This window comes from Garra rufa, chromosome 20 (assembly GCF_049309525.1).
Source record: "Garra rufa chromosome 20, GarRuf1.0, whole genome shotgun sequence".
Taxonomy (NCBI): domain Eukaryota; kingdom Metazoa; phylum Chordata; class Actinopteri; order Cypriniformes; family Cyprinidae; genus Garra; species Garra rufa.
Window position 1 is genome coordinate 13,823,301 of NC_133380.1, and position 20,288 is coordinate 13,843,588.

General features: G+C 34.3%; 1 protein-coding gene across 1 annotated transcript in view; it reads left to right on the plus strand.

The window, feature by feature from the left end:
* chd5 (chromodomain helicase DNA binding protein 5) overlaps positions 1 to 20,288 on the plus strand; it is a 59,889-nt gene that overhangs the window by 24,843 nt on the left and 14,758 nt on the right. Inside the window, exons 10-31 of the mRNA XM_073825486.1 lie at positions 11 to 229; positions 1,197 to 1,403; positions 1,513 to 1,724; positions 1,814 to 1,945; positions 4,476 to 4,584; positions 4,681 to 4,872; positions 4,951 to 5,151; positions 5,339 to 5,476; positions 7,651 to 7,772; positions 7,948 to 8,121; positions 8,228 to 8,369; positions 11,441 to 11,572; positions 12,424 to 12,541; positions 12,631 to 12,755; positions 14,692 to 14,938; positions 15,014 to 15,186; positions 17,317 to 17,491; positions 17,959 to 18,045; positions 19,071 to 19,159; positions 19,252 to 19,385; positions 19,482 to 19,626; positions 19,777 to 19,936. Of these exons, the coding sequence (XP_073681587.1) occupies positions 11 to 229; positions 1,197 to 1,403; positions 1,513 to 1,724; positions 1,814 to 1,945; positions 4,476 to 4,584; positions 4,681 to 4,872; positions 4,951 to 5,151; positions 5,339 to 5,476; positions 7,651 to 7,772; positions 7,948 to 8,121; positions 8,228 to 8,369; positions 11,441 to 11,572; positions 12,424 to 12,541; positions 12,631 to 12,755; positions 14,692 to 14,938; positions 15,014 to 15,186; positions 17,317 to 17,491; positions 17,959 to 18,045; positions 19,071 to 19,159; positions 19,252 to 19,385; positions 19,482 to 19,626; positions 19,777 to 19,936 (3,433 nt within the window). The remainder of the gene's footprint in view (positions 1 to 10; positions 230 to 1,196; positions 1,404 to 1,512; positions 1,725 to 1,813; positions 1,946 to 4,475; positions 4,585 to 4,680; positions 4,873 to 4,950; positions 5,152 to 5,338; positions 5,477 to 7,650; positions 7,773 to 7,947; positions 8,122 to 8,227; positions 8,370 to 11,440; positions 11,573 to 12,423; positions 12,542 to 12,630; positions 12,756 to 14,691; positions 14,939 to 15,013; positions 15,187 to 17,316; positions 17,492 to 17,958; positions 18,046 to 19,070; positions 19,160 to 19,251; positions 19,386 to 19,481; positions 19,627 to 19,776; positions 19,937 to 20,288) is intronic.

Genomic DNA, 20,288 nt, shown 5'->3' on the forward strand with positions numbered 1-20,288 from the left:
CATCTCTCAGGAAAAAGAAGGTATTCAGTGGGAGGCCAAAGATGACGAGGAGGAGGAAGACGAGGTGGCTGGTGAGGAGGAAGATGACCACATGGAGTTCTGCAGAGTGTGTAAGGACGGGGGAGAGCTGCTGTGCTGTGACACCTGCCCTTCTTCCTACCACATTCACTGTCTCAACCCACCACTTCCTGAAATTCCCAATGGAGAATGGCTGTGTCCACGATGCATGGTGAGAAACGTCTGCATGAATCAGTTTGGTTTAAATCATTCTTAAAGGGATAGTTCACCCAAAAATTACAATTATGTAATTAATTACTCTCCCTCATGTCGTTTCAAGTTCGTAAGACCTTCGATCATCTTCTGAACACAAATTATTTAAAACAAGGTGCAGCGCATCCGGGTTCTATGTCAGAACACCACAGTATATCCACAAAAGGTCTCATACCTTTAAAAAAATTAAAGGAGAAGTTTACTTCCAGATCAAAAATTTACAGATAATGTACTCACCTTCTTGTCATCCAAGATGTCCATTTCTTTCTTTCTTCAGTCGTCAAGAAATTGTTTTCTGAGGAAAACATTTCAGGATTTTTCTCATTATTGGAACTATGGTGACCCAAGTTTAATGCAGTTTAAATGCATTCGCTAGATAAGGCACTATATAAAACTATATAATTGCAATAAAAAAAAAAATAATAATTACAACCGTATTTGGGATCATGTGAAGCTGTATTAAACTGCATTTTGGAAGTTCAACCTTGGGGCACCATAGAAGTCTATGTATAGAGAAAATTCCTTAAATGTTTTCTTCCAAAAATATAATTTCTTTACGACATGAACATCTTGGATGACAAGTGGGTGAGTACATTATCTGTAAATTTTGGTTTTGGAAGTGAACTTCTTTAAGGTTTAATCACTGATGTCACATGGATTATTTTAATTATGTCCTAAGTACCTTTCTGGGCCTTGAATGTGACAGTTGCATTGCTGTCTATGGAGGGTCAGAAAGCTCTTGGATTTCATCAAAAATATCTTAATTTGTCTTCCGAAGATGAATGAAGATCTTACAGGAGGGTGAGCTTTTTCGTGACATTTTAAAATGACAAATTATTAACTTTTAAAGCACAAGTAAATCGTGAATTGTGAACATTGTGCACAGTTGAGCACTATTCATCACCCATAATCCGTATTTCCTCTAGTGTCCACCACTAAAAGGAAAAGTCCAGAAGATTCTGCATTGGGCGTGGGGTGATCCTCCTCTACCACCTGAGATTCCCCTTGGGCGAGATGGAGAGAAGTTGGACGGTTTGGTTAAAACGCAGCTGAAGGGTCGTCCAGAGAGGCAGCTGTTTGTGAAATGGGCCGGGCTGTCCTACTGGCACTGCTCCTGGGTCAGCGAACTTCAGGTGGGATTCCCACTTCACCTCAGAAGAGCCAACAATAATTTAATAATGCATGCTCTTTTGGCTTGTTCCAGTATCTCTGATTAAGTTTCGGCTCTTTCCCTTGAATCAGTTGGAACTGTATCACACGGTAATGTACCGCAACTATCAGCGGAAGAACGACATGGATGAACCGCCACCGTACGACTACGGCTCTGGGGAGGAGGAGCTTAACAACGAGAAGAGGAGGAGCAAAGACCCTCATTATGCAGCCATGGAGGAACGGTTCTACCGTTATGGCATTAAGCCAGAGTGGATGATCATTCACCGGATCGTCAACCATAGGTACGGTGGGCCATAGTTAGTAGTGCTAATGCTGTACTTCAGACAGCATGCAGAAAATGACTGTTAAGACTGTGTTGTGTATGTTGAAGTTTTGACAAGGATGGAGATGTACACTACTTGATTAAGTGGAGAGATTTGCCATACGATCAGTGCACCTGGGAGACTGATGACTTTGACGTCCCGGATTATGACAGCTTTAAACAAGCCTACTGGGACCACAGGTAAGCCATTTCATTTGAATTTCATGTGGATTTGAGTGAGTGCAAACACACACACTGTACAGGGCTTTCTATGAAGAGGGTACTAAATACTGTAGGGCCTGAAGCTTTAATAATAATTGTCAATAAAAAGTGAGAATCATCCTCAGAATTTCAAGCTAAATGTTTTATTGGTAACATTTTACAATAAGGTTCCATTGGTTAATGTTAGTTAATGTATTAACTCATGAACAAACAAAGAGCAATACATTTATTACAGTATTTATTCATATTTTTTCATGTTAGTTAATGAAAATACACCGTTCATTGTTGTGATGTTGTTTCACAGTGCATTAACTGATTTTAAAAAGCACGAGTTTTGATCTTAATATGGAAATTAACATGAACTAAGATTAATAAATGCTGTAGAATATTGTTCATTCTTAATTCTATAATTTTAATTCAATAATTTCAGTGAAACGTTTTTAGTAATAAACAACAAACAAGCATCCAAATGAAATAGACAGCACTTCTAAAATAAAATAAAAACTTTTCCAGAATGGCTAACAGGGCTTCCAAATTATTCTAAAGTCTCTCTAGTTATTAGCTAGATTGGGAATAAATGTTATTTAGAAACCTATTTACCATTAAAAATATTAAATACGAATATTAAAATATTAATATTAAAAATTACAAATGCAGTATAAACTACTTTTTTTACTTGTTTTTCTATCATGCTCTTATGTCTGTCCAGTATAATGTATTTCATTGTACTTTTTAATGCTTAGATTATAAAAAAGTGTAATGTTTTAATAGTTATTTTCCTGTTTTAATTAGTTTTAAAAAGACAAAATTACAATTTTAACACGAAAACTTAAAACTTAACGTTAAAACTTATCTTTTCATCATAGATGCATGCTAACATTCTAATAGTTATTAATATGTGTAATGTTGTAATAGTCATTTTGTTATTTGTAATTACGATTTAAAAATTACTCAAATGATTGAATTTTTTTTACCTTTTTAATTTTTACAGTAAATTATTTATCAGAACTTTTCACCATGAAAAATATTAAATACAAATGTTAAAATATTAATATAAAAAAGTAAAATTCAGTATAAACTACAATTAATACATTTTTTACTTGTTTTCCTATCATGCTTTAGAAATCATCCAGAAAGTATTTCATAGTACTTTTTTTTACATGCTTAGACTATTAATATGTGTAATGCTGTAATAGTAATTTTCCTTTTTATAATTAGATTTGAAAAATTACTAAATTTACATTAAACATGTATGTAGGGCTGCAACGATTAATCGAACGATGTTGTGAGGCGCGTTTAGTCAATGAAGCCGGTACTTTGATTAGTAGTAAATCTCCATCACGTGCGTTCAGCTGGAGCGGCAATTCAAACACCCCGCCGTAAATCACTGACAAGCCACGCCAAATCGCGCTGAAAATCGAATTCGATTAATCGTTGCAGCCCTACATGTATGTTCTTTTTATACAGTGAACTATATATCACTTCTTATGACATAGCTGAAAGACAAAATCACAATTGTAAGGGGGGAATGCCGTTATGTAATGTGATTAAAACCAGTGTTGTTTTTGACAACCATCTTAGATTTAGTCATAGTCTTAGTCTTTTGGACTAAAATGCTTATTAGTTTTAGTCAAATTTTAGTCACTTCTATATGTGATAGTTTTAGTCCAATTTTAGTCGACGAAAAGTCAAAAAGGTTTTAGTCTAGTTTTAGTCGACGAAAAGTCAAAAAGGTTTTAGTCTAGTTTTAGTCGACGAAAAGTCAAAAAGGTTTTAGTCTAGTTTTAGTCAAAAAAGGGGAAAAAGTAGTATTTTAACAAATTAATGTAGGTCAGTAAGTATTTTGCTGTTGGGTAGTCTCACTTGAAAGTTTTGAAAATAGCAGATCTATAGTTCAACACAATGTGAGCTTCCGGATCGACTATTTTCACCAATAATTACAATAATGAAGGAATGTTTTAAAACATAAAAGACAAACAAGGATAGAATGCTAAAACGGCTTGCCATACTAGTATAGCAAAGAGTATTTAATGCTAAAACGGCTTGCCATAGCGGCAGATATTTTCCGGTTTTAATTGGCATGCACAATAAGCAGAAATGTCATGCATTTTAAACGTCTGACGGACCACCCACTAACATTTTCGTCTATTCTCGTCTCGTCAACGAAAACTCACACATGTCTCGTCATGTTTTAGTCATCAACGAGCCATTTTTATCTCGTCATCGTCTCGTTATCGTCATGAAATAAAGTGGCGTCAACGAAAACTACACTGATTAAAACTAAACATTTCATTATAGATCAATGCATTCTAATAGTTATTAATATGTGTAATATTGTAATAGTAATTTTGCTATTTGTAATTACATTAAAAAAAATACTAAAATTATGCTTTTTTTTCATTATATATCAGAAAAAATTGTGCTTATAATGATGAAATAAAAAACAAAGAAATTTGTCACACAAAGTGTGTAAAAAGTGTCAAACACTCACTGACTGTGATTTTACCAGGGATCAGGTGCTCGGTGAAGACCATCACCACCTGCTGTTCAGAAAGGGAAAGAGACTCAAAGAGGAATTAAAGAGGAGAGAACCTCCACCAGACACTCCGGTTGTGGATGTGAGGGCAATTACTATTTTGCTTTATGAATTTATACTATTTGCATAGACTGAATGTCAGTATCATTCTCTTCTATTTGTGTGTCATTGGTCACAGCCTACCATCAAGTTTGAACAGCAGCCATGGTACATTGACGACACAGGGGGAACTCTGCACCCATACCAGCTGGAAGGCCTGAACTGGTTGCGATTCTCTTGGGCCCAAGGAACCGACACAATCTTGGCTGATGAAATGGGGCTTGGCAAGACTGTGCAGACTATAGTGTTCCTGTACTCACTCTACAAAGAGGTCTGGGCGCCAATTGAACTTTTTCAAATGCATTTGAAAGAGGAAGAGAACAGAGTGTAACTGAGTTACTCGTTTCAGGGTCACTCCAAAGGGCCGTTTCTGGTCAGCGCACCACTCTCCACCATCATCAACTGGGAGAGAGAGTTTGAGATGTGGGCTCCTGATTTCTATGTTGTGACTTACACAGGGGACAAAGACAGCAGGGCTGTCATACGCGAGAATGAATTCACCTTTGAGGATGGCACTGTCAAGTCGGGTCGCAAGGTTTTCCGCATGAAGGTGAGAGAGTGCAATATTTTGATGTCTGATACCGTGTCCCATTTGAATATTTTGCACCAAAACCAAAGCTGATTTACGTCATCCTCTCACTAGTACCTGATTACATATTTCAACATCCAATAGCATCCTGACTTCTGAAGGTTTCATTCAGAGGTGCATTTTTTCTGATCAGAGTTTTTCATCACAGAAGGACACTCCGATAAAGTTTCATGTGCTGCTGACGTCATATGAACTGATCACCATTGATCAGGCTATACTTGGCTCTATTGCCTGGGCCTGTTTGGTTGTGGATGAAGCCCACCGACTGAAAAATAACCAGTCAAAGGTACAGAATTTAAGGAAAGATTATATATATATATATATATATATATATATATATATATATATATATATATATATATATGTATGTATATAATGTAATACCAATGTTAAATATATAATTTGATACCAGTTTTTCCCAATAGTTCAGACATATTTAATATTTTTACTTGTTTTACTTGATATATATTTTTTGTTGTACATTTTATTATTAAATAGATTTTGAATCACAGATTTTTCAGTGTTTCAGATTTTTTAATCCCCAATTTATATTATAATATTATGATTAATATAACAAAAATGTTGACTTTAAATATTTTCAATGTCAGTGAAAAAAAGATTCTAGTGGGAAATTTTAGTGAAAAATTGTAAGATTTATATTTTCAGGTTTATTATTATCAAATAGATTTTGAATGACAAATTTCTCAATGTTTCAGACTTTTTAATCCCCAATTTATATCGTAATATTATGATTAATATAACAGAAATGTTGACTTTAAATATTTTTAATGTCAGTGAAAAATTTTAAGATTATATTGTCAGGTTTATTATTATTAAATAGGTTTTGATTTACAGATTTTTCAGTGTTTCAGACTTTTTGATCCCCAATTTGTATTGTAATATTATGATTAATATAACAGAAATGTTGATTTTTAATATTTTTAATGTCAGTGAAAAAATTAAGATTCTAGTGGAAAATTTTGGAAAAAATGCAAGATTCTTGTGAGAAAAAAATTCTGATTTATTATTATCAAATAAATTTTGAATCACAGATTTTTAGTGTTTTAGACTTTTTGATTCCCAATTTATATTGTAATATTATGATTAATATAACAGAAATGTTGACTTTAAATATTTTAATGTCAGTAAAAAATTGGAATTCTAGTGGGAAATTTTAGTGAAAAAATGTAAGATTTTAGCGGGAAAATATTTTCAGGTTTATTATTGTCAAATAGATTTTAAATCACAGATTTGACAGTGTTGTAGACATTTTGATCCCCACTTTATATTGTAATATTATGATTATTATAGCAGAAATGTTGACTTTAAATATTTTCAATGTCAGTGAAAAATCTAAGATTCTTGTGGAAAAATCTTTTTACGTTTATTATTATCAAACAGATTTTGAATCACAGACTTTTCAGTGTTTTAGACTTTTTGATCCCCAATTTATATTGAAATATTTTGTTTAATATAACTGTAATGTTGACTTTAAATATTTTGTCAATGTCCATGAAAAAAAAAATATGATTCTAGTGGGAAATTTCGGTGAAAAAATGTAAGATTCCTTTGGGAAAATATTTCAGGTTTAATATTATCAGGGTTATTATCAGGGGATTACTTGTCAATCAAAGTCCCGGCAAAGCTGTTTTATTGGTTGCTACAGATGGTGTATTGTAATAAAACATAAAAAAATGGAAGTACACTTCCATTCAAAAATTTGGGATCCGTAAGATTTTTTTTGGATGAATAATTTTATTTAATTGATCAAAAATGACAGTAAAGACATTGTAAATGTTAGACATTATAAATACAAAAGATACAAGATACAAAAGATTTTGGTAACACTAGAATAGGGAACACATATTCACTATTAACTAGTAAATTAGTTGTCAAGTTTAGGTATGGGGTGGATTAAGGGATCTAAAATATAATCATGCACAATAAGGCAAGTACTTGCTTTACAAGTACTAATAAACAGCTAATATGCTAGTAATATGCATGCTAAGAAGCAACTAGTTAATACTGAGAATAGGTCCTTAAAATAAAATGTTACCAAGATTTCTATTTCAAATAAATGCTGTTCATTTAAACCTTCTCTCAATCAAAGAACCCTGAGAAAGATTTTGAATCACAGATTTTTCAATGTTTCAGACTTTTTGATCTCCACTTTATATTGTAATATTATTATTAATATAACAGAAATGTTGACTTCAAATATTTTCATTGTCAGTGAAAAAAAATTAAGATTCTAGTGGGATATTTCAGTGAAAAAAAAAGATTCTAGTAGAAAAAATATTTTCAGATTTATTATTACCAAATAGATTTTGAATGACAGATTCAGGCTTGTTGATCCTTACTTTATATTGTAATATTTTGATTAATATAACAGAAGTGTTGACTTGAATTATTTTCATGATTACTTAATCAATAGATTATAATCAATAAATGAATGCTCAGTTTTTCAGAATTCTGAATGGCTACAAAATCTACTATAAGCTGCTCCTGACTGGAACCCCTTTGCAGAACAATCTCGAAGAGCTTTTTCACCTGCTCAACTTTCTCACCCCGGAGCGCTTCAAGTAAGATTGCCGACTGCATGATTCACCTGGTGATTCATACTGTAGATCCGCTCGTAGAATAATGATCCCCCGCAGAGCGATCGCAGGGCTTAAATTGGAACATGTTTTTCATATGATTTGATGGAAGTGAATTCTATCTTCCCTTATATCCAAATGAAAATGTTGTCGTGCGCAGTAACCTGGAGGGCTTTCTGGAGGAGTTTGCGGACATCTCGAAAGAGGACCAGATTAAGAAACTACACGACCTGCTTGGGCCACACATGCTCAGGAGACTGAAGGCAGATGTGTTTAAGAACATGCCGGCAAAAACCGAGCTCATAGTGCGAGTAGAGCTCAGCCCGATGCAGAAGTCAGTCTGAGTTTCTTGATTCCCAATACTAAATGATTAAATAATCAGTGTCATATTTCATGTGATTTCCAATGCAAGATCATTTCATGTTTCTTTTCTCTCACAGGAAATACTACAAGTTCATTTTAACACGTAACTTTGAGGCGCTGAATTCCAAGGGAGGAGGGAACCAAGTGTCTCTTCTTAACATCATGATGGATTTAAAGAAATGCTGCAACCATCCCTACCTGTTTCCAGTGGCTGCAGTGGTAAGGAGTGCAGGAGTGGGGAGGAAAACATATGGAGGCCCCCAGTTTATATCACTGCAGTGGTTTATTGTTAGCACATGTGATGCCAATACATTTTCTGTTTTATAACAGAATCTATTTAAAGACCTTTGTCCAGGAGTCTATTGTTTCTTATGTCTGCATCGAATCTGATGCATAATATCGGCCTTATCTTACATTCTCATGTTCAAGGACAAAAAGTTCTGTGATTTCAAAGTTGTTTACTCTTAGAAACATTGCCTGCTGACTATTAATGATGCTTGCTAAGGCAAGCACCACTTTTACTATTGCTTATACTTGGAGTTAAGAGTTTTTCAGAATTGTGGATGCGAATATGGTATGGACGTGAATGATACCTCAAATTAAGTGGCTTAAAGAGATGTGCTTTCCTGCATAAATAGACTTCACTTGGTGGATTATAAAACAATCCCATTCTTACACTGAAGGGATCTGAGCCATATCTAGGAACCAGAATATCATAGACACTTGGGTCTTAATAATTGCCTTAATAATTGACCCTTCGCAAACAGTTTGATTGACAGACGATCTGACCATTCATAAAGCCGAACTTGCCGTTTTGTCCGACAAACAAACCAGACTGGAGAGTAGATTAATGTCTGTGGCTTTGATCTTAAAAATCATTTTTTGTATTGATATCTTTCTCTGGTTGAAAGAAGATACCCTCTTATGTTCATTCATGTTTATTTCTTGCTTTACGTAAATAAGAAAAGACGATCGGTTCACGTGTCGATTGATCTAATAAGGCAATACAGTGATCTGTCACAACACATTAAAGGGGAAAGTTCACTTCCGCAACAAAAATTTACAGATAATTTACTCACCCCCTTGTTATCCAAGATTTTCATGTCTTTCTTTCTTCCCAAAACTCCCAAAATGCAGTTTAAATGCAGCTTCAAAGGGCTCTAAGCTGAGGAAGAAGAGTCTTATCTAGCAAAAGGATTGTTTATTGTCTAAAAAAAATTACAATTTATATACTTTTTAATCTCAAATGCTCGCCTTGTTTAGCTCTGCATCCACTCTGTGTGTTTTGGTTCATGGCAGTTAGGGTAGGTAAAAAAAAAAAAAAAAAAAACTCCCATCTAATTTTCTTCTCCAACCTCCAACCCAAAAATCATCCTACATCACTGTTTTACCTTTTTTTTTGTGGAGGGTGTTTGATCTTCTTTGCACGTTCACTTTGTAATCGGTACTTCTGCAGCGATGTAGGGTGATTTTGAAGTTGGAGGAGAAAAAAGATGGGAGTTTTTCTCTCATCCTCTTATAGCACAAAATAGTTATAGCACAAAATAAACATGAATGAACATCAGAGGGTATCTTGTTTCAACCGTGGAAAGATGTCAATACAAAACCTGTTTTTAAGTTAAAGTCCTTCAACATTAATCTACTCTCCAGTCTGGTTTGTTTGTCAGACAAAATGGCAGATTCGGCTTTATGATTGGTCAGATCGCCTGTCAATCAAACTGCCGGCAAAGGGCCCTGCCAACTAGGGCTGTGCAAATTAATCGAAATTCAGTTTCGATTTCGATTTCGGCTTCAAACGATCATAAAAAAAAAAAACAGTAATCGAGATTAAACGGTTATTGCGCCCTATTCCACCCCTTTCCAGTGGTGCGCTTTTGCTCCTCCATAAAAGCCTAATTTCACATGCAAATCAGCAAAATCATGTAACGTGACTTTCATAAAACAGGACGTGCTTAATTTATTAATGTTTCTTTGATGTTGTGCTTTTAAAAAGCCAGAATGAGAACTTGCGGTGTACTGTGTATGCGCTCAGAGACGGAGGAGAACACGGACATGTAAAGTTATCTTTTAACTCAAGATGCGCGCCTAAACGGTCAAATACACTCAAAAATATTTCAGAATGAGGCGCTTGGTGATTATTCATGTAAACCCGTGTCAGTTATGTCTTAAATGAACATAAACAGTTGAGAATGAAAATACGTGTGCGTGTGTAACAGTATATTGCATCAGTGTGGCTCTTAAAGGAGTGCTTAATATTAATAAAACGTAAAAATACAAAGAGAAAAATCACTCACTGCTCTTGAATGAAGGACTTTTGTAGTTTTAATAAGAAACAAAGCATGTTTAATTATTACAGTGAAGACGCTGTTTTATTTTACATTCAATTTCTTTAGTATTGTTAAACTACTTTAGACTTGCATAAAAGTATTCAGTATTTTTTTTTAAAAAAGCACTTTTTTTCATTTGTATCTTTTTTTCTGTTGTATTGCTGTCTTTAAATTAATCACTAATATAAAGTTTTGGACCCAGTCATAATCGTGTTAAATAATCGTGATTACAATATTGACCAAAATAATTGTGATTATGATTTTTTCCAAAATCGAGCAGCCCTACTGCCAACCACCCACAGCACACTTGCTTTTTGGTGCTGAACACCGTTCTTGTTTTCTGAGCTGTTTTACTGGTTGCTACAGATGGTGTATTGTAACAAAACAAAAATGAAAGTTCACTGCCATTCAAAAGTTTGGGATTCGTAAGATTTATTTATTTTATTTTTTTGGGTGAATACTTTTATTAAATTGATCAAAAATGACAGTAAAGGTATTGGAAATGTTAGATGTTACAAATAAGATTTATAAATAAAATAATTTCAAATGAATGCTTTTCATTAAAACCTTCTCTTCATCAAAGAATGCTAAAAAGGTGTTCCCACAAAAAAAATTAAAAATAAATAAAGCATCACAACTGTTTTCAACATTGATAATAAAAAGAAATGTTTATTCAAGACCAAATGAGCATATTAGAATAATTTCTGAAGAATCGTGTGACACTTTTTGGAGTATTTAGATGCTGAAAATCCATAACAGGCATAAATTATATATTTTAAATTGTATAAATATTTCAAAATATTGTTTTTGATAAAATAAATGCAGCTTTGGTGAGTGTCAGACTTCTTTCAAAATCTTTTAAAATCTTTCCAACCCCAAACTTTTGAATAGTTTATATAGTCTATAAAACAACTTTATTAACATTTATCAAGTGTTTTTTATGTTTTCATTTTGTGTACACAGGAAGCTCCGGTTTTACCCAATGGTTCTTATGACGGCAACCTCCTCGTGAAATCCTCAGGGAAACTCACCCTGCTTCAGAAGATGCTCAAAAAACTGAAAGACGAAGGACACAGGGTTCTCATCTTCTCTCAGGTATCCACCTTATTTTTCTGGTAAGAGCGGGCACGGCCATTTGTAAATGTAATATGTCTGGCTTCCGGTCTCATCCTCTTCCAGCTCTTTTTTTTTGCATGATATTGCAAACTGGTGTGTCTTACTATATTATTGTAACATATTATCTTAATTATGAACACAATGGTTTGTAGTGCAAACAGTGTTACCATTTACTGCACTTTGTTAATCTTAACGTTATTTCCTTATCAACCGGAAGTCTAACACATTACCAGAAAACAGCTTACTTCCGCATTAAAAAAATAAGATGGATACTGTGCGGCATTTATTCCCTCTAAATACCCTGAATAACAAAAAAAACCTTAAATATCTGGCGGTCTTGCCTTTAATTCAGTAGAAGATTAATTAGATGGTAACTGTGAATAGAAAATAAGAGCGGAGCTCATTCATCTTTTAAATGGAGTTGACAAATGAAAAGGCGGGGCCTATATTTATCTCCGCTTTATTGTTTAGTCCTCAGACTCTTTTCCCTCCCATTTTAAATTGCCTGTGGAATCACTGCATCCATTAATTTGATGAATGGCACAGGTACAGCGAGGATGTCTCGATGAGACTTCATTTTGCCACCCTTTTATTTCCCAAGTGCTTGAAAATAAACATACATATTAATGTTACGGCGTGTCGCATGTTTCTTAAGTCCTTTAAGCTTGATTAAAGAGGAGGGTCGTGCTTGTGTCCCCTCTTGTTGTTGTATTTTGCATAGATGGAATTAAGTATGAGCCGTGCTTAACATTTTGCTTAACGCTGCCATTTGTCCCTTTGTTGGATGCCACTGTTTGTGTCTCATCCTGCACTGTTGATCCCTCTATCAGATGACAAAGATGCTAGATCTGCTAGAGGACTTCCTGGAGTTTGAAGGGTATAAATACGAGCGTATTGATGGGGGCATCACAGGGGGGCTGCGACAGGAGGCCATCGATCGCTTTAACGGTGAGGATGCCAGAAGTGAAACTGCAGTGTTGTGGGGGGATAGTGGATACTAAGGCATTCATACTGACTGTCTGTCACCCTTTGCGCAGCACCCGGGGCTCAGCAGTTCTGTTTTCTGCTGTCTACACGTGCTGGAGGATTGGGTATCAATCTGGCAACCGCAGACACAGTGATCATATATGACTCTGACTGGAACCCACATAATGATATTCAGGTAATGCAAACAATGCAATATATATATATATATATATATATATATATATGAGTACATGCATGTGTGTGTGTCACACATTATATTATAGACAGACATATTATTATTATATATAGCGCTCTATTCACATCCTTCAGAAATCATTCTAATATACTGATTTATTACTTTTATTGTCAATGTTGGAAACAGGTGTGCTGCTTAATATTTTTTGGAAGCTGTGATTATTTTTCAGCATTCTTTGATGAATAAAAAGTTAAAAAGAACAGCATTTATTAACAATAAAAGTCCTTGCTATCACTTTTTTTTATCACTTTACCACATCCTTGGAGAATAAAAGTATTATTTTCTTTCAAAAAAAAGAAAGAATAAAATTTACTGACCACAGACTTTTTAATGGTACTTCATGTTGATAGAAAAGATTTCTATTTTAATTAAATGCTGCTCTAACTTTTTATTTAATAAAGAATCCTGAAAAAAAAGTATCACAGGTTTCAAGAAAACGTTAGAAGCCACCAGAGAGCAAAAATAAATAAATGAATTCTTGAAATTTGTTTGTATTTTTTCAGCATTCTTAGATGAATAAAAAGTTAAGAAGAACAGCTTTTATTTAAAATAGAAATCTTTTCTAACAATATAAGTCTTTGCTATCACTTTTTAGCACTTTACCACATCCTTTGTGAATAAAAGTATTATTTCTTTCAAAAGAAGAAAGAATAAAATTTACTGACCACAGACTTTTAAATGGTACTTCATGTTGTTAGAAAAGATTTCTAGTTTGAAAGAAATGCTGTTCTTTTTCTCTTTTTATTTAATAAAGAATCCTGAAAAAAGTATCACAGGTTTCAAAAAAAATATTAGAATCCACCAGAGAGCAAAAATAAATAAATAAATAAATTCTTGATATTTGTTTGTATTTTTTTATATTAACTGATTTATTACTTTTATTGTCAATGTTGGAAACAGGTGTGCTGCTTAATATTTTTTGGAAGCTGTGATTATTTTTCAGCATTCTTCGATGAATAAAAAGTTAAAAAGAACAGCATTTATTAACAATATAAGTCTTTGCTATCACTTTTTATCACTTTACCACATCCTTGGTGAATAAAAGTATTATTTTCTTTCAAAAAAATGAAAGAATAAAATTTACTGACCACAGACCTTTTAATGGTACTTCATGTTGTTAGAAAAGATTTCTATTTTAAATAAATGCTGTTCTTTTAAACTTTTTATTTAAAAAATATTATTTAATAAACTTAATATTTAATAAGCTTAATATTTTTTGGAAGCTATGATTATTTTTTCAGCATTCTTAGATGAATAAAAAGTTAAGAAGAACAACATTTCTTTAAAATAGAAATCTTTTCTAACAATATAAGTCTTTGCTATCAGTTTTTAGCACTTTACCACATCCTTTGTGAATAAAAGTATTATTTCTTTCAAAAGAAGAAAGAATAAAAATGTACTGACCACAGACTTTTAAATGGTACTTCATGTTGTTAGAAAAGATTTCTAGTTTAAAAGAAATGCTGTTTTTTTTTTACATTTTATTTAATAAAGAATCCTGAAAAAAGTATCACAAGTTTCACAAAAAATATTAGAATCCACCAGAGAGCAAAAATAAATAGATAAATCAATTCTTGAAATTCATTTGTATAATACATTTTTTATCCAAATCCAAATAAATTTTTTTTTTGCTCTCTGGTGGATTCTATTATTGACTTGAAATCATGTTACATGTGAATGGAACCAAGTGCAATATCCTCCTTTTTTTCTTTTTTCCAAAAAAATATTAGGCAGCACAACTGTTTTTAACATTGATAATAAATCAGCAAATTAGAATGATTTCTGAAGAATCATGTGACACTGAAGACTATAGTAATGATGCTGAAAATATGACTGTTTTCTGTATTTTTTTCTGTAATTTTTTTTGTCCTTGCAGGCATTCAGCAGGGCACATCGTATCGGCCAAAATAAAAAGGTGATGATCTATCGCTTTGTGACTCGGGCATCCGTAGAGGAGCGTATTACCCAGGTGGCCAAGCGAAAGATGATGCTGACCCACCTGGTGGTACGTCCCGGCTTGGGCTCTAAGACGGGCTCCATGTCCAAACAGGAACTAGACGACATCCTCAAGTTTGGCACCGAAGAGCTTTTTAAAGACGATGTGGAAGCCGCCAGAACGATGGGTGAGCCGATAAACATTTCGCCACTTTGTGGATTTTGTGGATTCCGGTAGTTCACTTCTTGAATCTCATCTGTAGGAGATAATAAAGAAGGAGAAGAGGGCAGTGTGATCCACTATGATGATAACGCCATTTCCAAACTGTTGGATCGTAGCCAGGATGCCACCGAAGACACAGAGATCCAGAACATGAACGAGTACCTGAGCTCATTTAAGGTGGCTCAGTATGTGGTGAGAGAGGAGGACGGAGAGGTGAGATACAAATGCTTCACTGTCTGTTCCTCAGGCCTCTTTCTATTAAACAAGAGATCAGAGATGAATGCTAGTCAATCCTTTGAAAATGACAACCTTAGAAATTTGTATTTCTTTTACTCTTTTATGCTCAAGAGGGCATAGTTGTGCAAGTTGCAGCTTCTTTCAGAAAGGCTTCTTGGATTGTTGTTTGTTTTTGCATTTGGTATTGTATGGAGGGACAGCAGCAATGTGGCTTTGTTCAGACAGGCAGAAAAAAACATGTTTGACATAAGATTTTTTTTCTGAGAAGACAAAAAGCATGCAATGCAATGTTTATTAACTCATTTCGTAAGTTTTGTTAAAATTCTAACCTGATGCGCGCTCTACTATTCAAAATTTTGAGGTCAGTATAATTTTTTTTATTAAATAAATGTAACCAAAAACACCAAACCTTTGAGCCGTAGTATACACTGCCATTCAAAAGTTTGGGATCAGTAAGATTTTTAATGTTTGTTATTGTTAAATAATACTCTTATGCTCAACAAGGCTGCATTTACTTGATCAAAAATACAGAAAAAACAGTTTAAAATAATGTTTTTTTATTTTAATATATTTAAAAGAAGAATTTATTCCTGTGATTCAAAGCTGAATTTTCATTAGCCATTACTCCAGTTTTCAGTGTCACATGATCCTTTAGAAATCATTCTAATATACTGATTTATTACTTTTATTGTCAATGTTTGAAACAGTTGTGCTGCTTAATATTTTTTGGAAGCTGTGATTCTTTTTTCAGGATTCTTTTATGAATAAAACATTAAATAGAACAACATGTATTTAAAATAGAAACCTTTTCTAACAATATAAGTCACTTTAACACATCCTTAGTGAATAAAAGTATTAATTTCTTTCAAAAAGAAAGAATAAAAATTTTATGACCACAGACGTTTAAGTGGTACTTTATATTGTTAGAAAAGATTTTTATTTGAAATAAATGCTGTTCTTTTTAGCCTTTTATTTAATAAAGAATCCTGAATAAACTATCACAGGTTTCGGAAAAAATATTAGAATCCACCAGAGAGAAAAAAATAAATAAATAAATAAATAAATTCTTAAAATTCGTTTGTAATACATTTTTTTTATACAAATCCAAATTAAATTAATATTTGTATTATTTACGTATTTTATTTACTCTCTGGTGGATTTTATATTTCACTTGAAATCATGTTAAATGTGAATGGAAACAAGTGCAAGATCCTTCTATTTTTACTTTTTTCCAAAAAAAATATTAAGCAGCACAACTGTTTTCAACACTGATAATAAATCAACATATTAGACTGATTTTTGAAGAATCATGTGACACTGAAGACTATATTAATGATGCTAAAAATTCAGCTTTGCATCACAGGAATAAATTACTTTTTAAAATATATTCACATAGAAAGCAGTTATTTTACATTTAAATAATATTTCACAATATTACTGTTTTTTCTGTATTTTTTATCAAACAAATGCAGTCTTGATGAGCATAAGAATCTTCTTTTATTTTTTAATCTTCTTTTCATTTTTTGAGCAGCAGTGCATGCAATTTTATAAAAAGCACACAACATTTGGAGCCATGTGGTTCACTCTTCACTCTCTTTTTCTTTTTTGTGACATTCACTACGTAGTGAATGGTGAGTGAGTGTCAGTGGTTTTGGACATGAATGTGTAAAATGTCGCTTATTCTCTCACGCTCCTGCAGGGAGATGTCATGATAGACATGGGTAAAAGCAAAACTTTCAGTTTTCCATCCTTATTTCACACTGACAGCTACTCTCAGTATGAGAAAATCTCCTGCTGATGCTTACATCATTGCTATAGAAACCCGTGTAGATGCATCAGATTTCAGCAACAGCAAAATGACAGACAGTAAGTCCTAAAGATCAAAACGTGTGGATTTCCACCACAGTCCTTTTCTGTGCTGGAACAGCTTCAACCAACCTAAAAAAGAGACTAAATAATAACAAAATTACAAAATGATATTATCTCATACAAATCCCAAATGTTTAGGATTATTGTTAGTTTACAATAAATATAATTAGATTAATTAAAGTCAATAATAGGCCCGTGATATATGATCTGTATTTGTGTGTGTGTGTGTTCCTGCAGGAGGAGGTCCAGAGGGAGATTATTAAGCAGGAAGAGAATGTTGATCCAGACTACTGGGAGAAGCTCTTGAGGCACCATTACGAGCAGCAGCAGGAGGATCTGGCCCGGAACCTGGGCAAAGGGAAACGCATCCGCAAACAGGTCAACTATAATGACGCCTCTCAGGAGGACCAAGGTACCCAAACACAGATGCTGACAATGATATAGACCTTTTTCCTAAGTGAACGATGAGCACCGCCATTTCGAATTCTAACGTCAGATCTCCATAGTAACCCATTCAAATAACATCCATCTGTTTTTAATTTGGCTTATTTCGGCAGCTTCGTGTAATTCACACACTCATTAAACCTTGAGGAGTAAGGCACTGACAAATGACGGTCATTGCGACATTGCAAAGTGATGGCGCTATAAAGCCATGTGCTTTTAAAAAACATTTTAATAGGGTTAACATTAGATTATCAAATCGGAATATAGGCAACTTTGACTGGGAACACTGGAGACCGGAAATGCAAAGCATTCTTCAGGTTAAGAGTCAGGGGTGACTTCCGCGTTCAGGAAAAGGGTCTGTAGCTCATAAAGCATATAACTGTGTATATGAGTGTATATGAGTTTGCAAGCATTCCCCCTCAATCCTGTTCTCAGAGTGGCAGGACGATCTTTCAGATAATCAATCAGAGTACTCTGTCGGGTCCGAGGATGAGGATGAAGATTTCGAGGAACGTCCTGAAGGTAGGAGTCATTATATATATACACACACTGCTGTTTAAAGGGATAGTTCACCCAAAAATGAAAATTTCATGTTTATCTGCTTACTGCCAGGGCATCTAAGATGTAGGTGACTTTGTTTCTGCAGTAGAACAAAACCAAAGATTTTTAACTTAAACTGTTGCAGTCTTTTTGTCATATAATGGCAGTGAATGAGCACCAAACCTTAGAAAGTAAAAAAAAACACGCACAGACAAATCCAAATTAAACCCTGCGGCTCGTGACGATACATTGATGTCCTTAGACACGAAGCGATCGGTTTTTGCAAGAAACTGAACAGTATTTATATAATTTTTACCTTTGATACACAAAATGATATAAATACTGTTCAGTTTCTCGCAAAAAAACAATCGTTTTGAGTCTTAGGACATCAATGTATCGTCACGAGCCGTAGGGTTTAATTTGGATTTGTCTGTGCATATTTTTTTTTTACTTTCAAAGGTTTGGTGCCCATTCACTGCCGTTATATGACTAACAGACTGCAACGGTTTGAGTTAAAAATCTTCGTTTGTGTTCTACTGAAGAAACAAAGTCACCTACATCCTGGATGCCCTGGGGGTAAGCAGATAAACCTCAAATTTTCATTTTTGGGTGAACTATCCCTTTAAAAAAAATTCAAGAAAGTAATACTTAAATTCAGCAAGGAAACATTAAATTCATCAAATGTGACAGTATAGAGATTTATAATGTTATAAAAGATTTGTTTTCACTGTTTTTAACTTTAATAATTAGAAATGTTTCTTGAGCAGTAAATCAGCATATTAGAATGATTTCTGAAGGAAAATGTGACACTGAAGACTGGAGTAATGATGCTGAAAATTCAGCTTTGCATCATTTACATTTTAAAATATACTAAAATAGACGACAGCAACTTATTTCACATAATATGTCACATTAACTTAGCCTTGATGGGCATAAATTACTTCTTTTAAAGACATGAAAAGATCTTACTGACTTTTATCGTACTTGGTATGCACCTCTTTCCCCAGGAGGACGCAGACATTCTCGCAGACAGTTGAAGAGCGATCGGGACAAACCGTTGCCGCCTTTGCTGGCTAGAGTTAGTGGAAATATAGAGGTAAATCTTCTTACAATATTATGAAATGAAGGAGTTTGTGCATAATGCCTTTCTTCAGGTGAAGCTTTGGCTATTTACCTTTGGGATTTCAGGTTTTGGGATTTAACGCCCGGCAGCGGAAAGCCTTCCTGAATGCGATTATGCGCTGGGGTATGCCCCCACAAGATGCCTTCAACTCTCACTGGCTGGTCCGTGACCTGCGAGGGAAAAGTGAGAAGGAATTCAGGTATGAGCGTGTCTATGTGTAATAGTTTGTATATATATTTATTTTTTTTTACATTTTCTTTCATTGGTCGTTTGTTTGTTTTTGTGTGTTTTTCAGGGCTTATGTATCTCTGTTCATGAGGCACCTGTGTGAGCCAGGGGCAGATGGAGCAGAGACATTTGCAGATGGGGTCCCGAGGGAAGGCCTGTCCCGTCAACATGTTCTCACCCGGATTGGTGTCATGTCTCTGGTCCGCAAGAAGGTGATGAATTACTTACTGAATTTTATGTGCACAGGTTTTTAACTTGATGGATATAAACATCTAACTTGAACTTGATTGTTTATTATATATACTATATTGAAAATAAGATGCATTTAACAAATAAAAACCTCTTTAATATTGTGTCTATAGGTTCAGGAGTTTGAGCATGTGAATGGGAAGTTTAGTACACCAGATTTGATTCCTGTAGGATTGGAGCTGAAAAAACTTACAGAAAGTGTCTCGTCGGACCCCAACACGCCTGTTCCTGCCAGTCCGGTTCCCACTCAACCGAGCACACCTGTTCCTTCAGGTGTGTGAAAGTGTGTGTGTGTGTGTGTGTGTGTGTGTGTGTGTGTACCTGGTATTCATCACGTTGTGGGGACCAAATGTCCCCACAAGGATAGTAATACCAGTAGATTTTGACCTTGTGGGGACATTTCTTAGGTCCCCATGAGGAAACAGGCTTATAAATCATGCACAATGACTTTTTTTGAGGAAGTAAAAGTATGCACAATCTCCTGTGAGGGCTAGGTTTAGGTGTAGGGTAGGTGTAGGGCGATAGAAAATACGGTTTGTACAGTATGAAAACCATTACGCCTATGGAATGTCCCCATAAAACATGTAAACCCAACATGTGTGTGTGTGTGTGTGTGAGTGTGTGT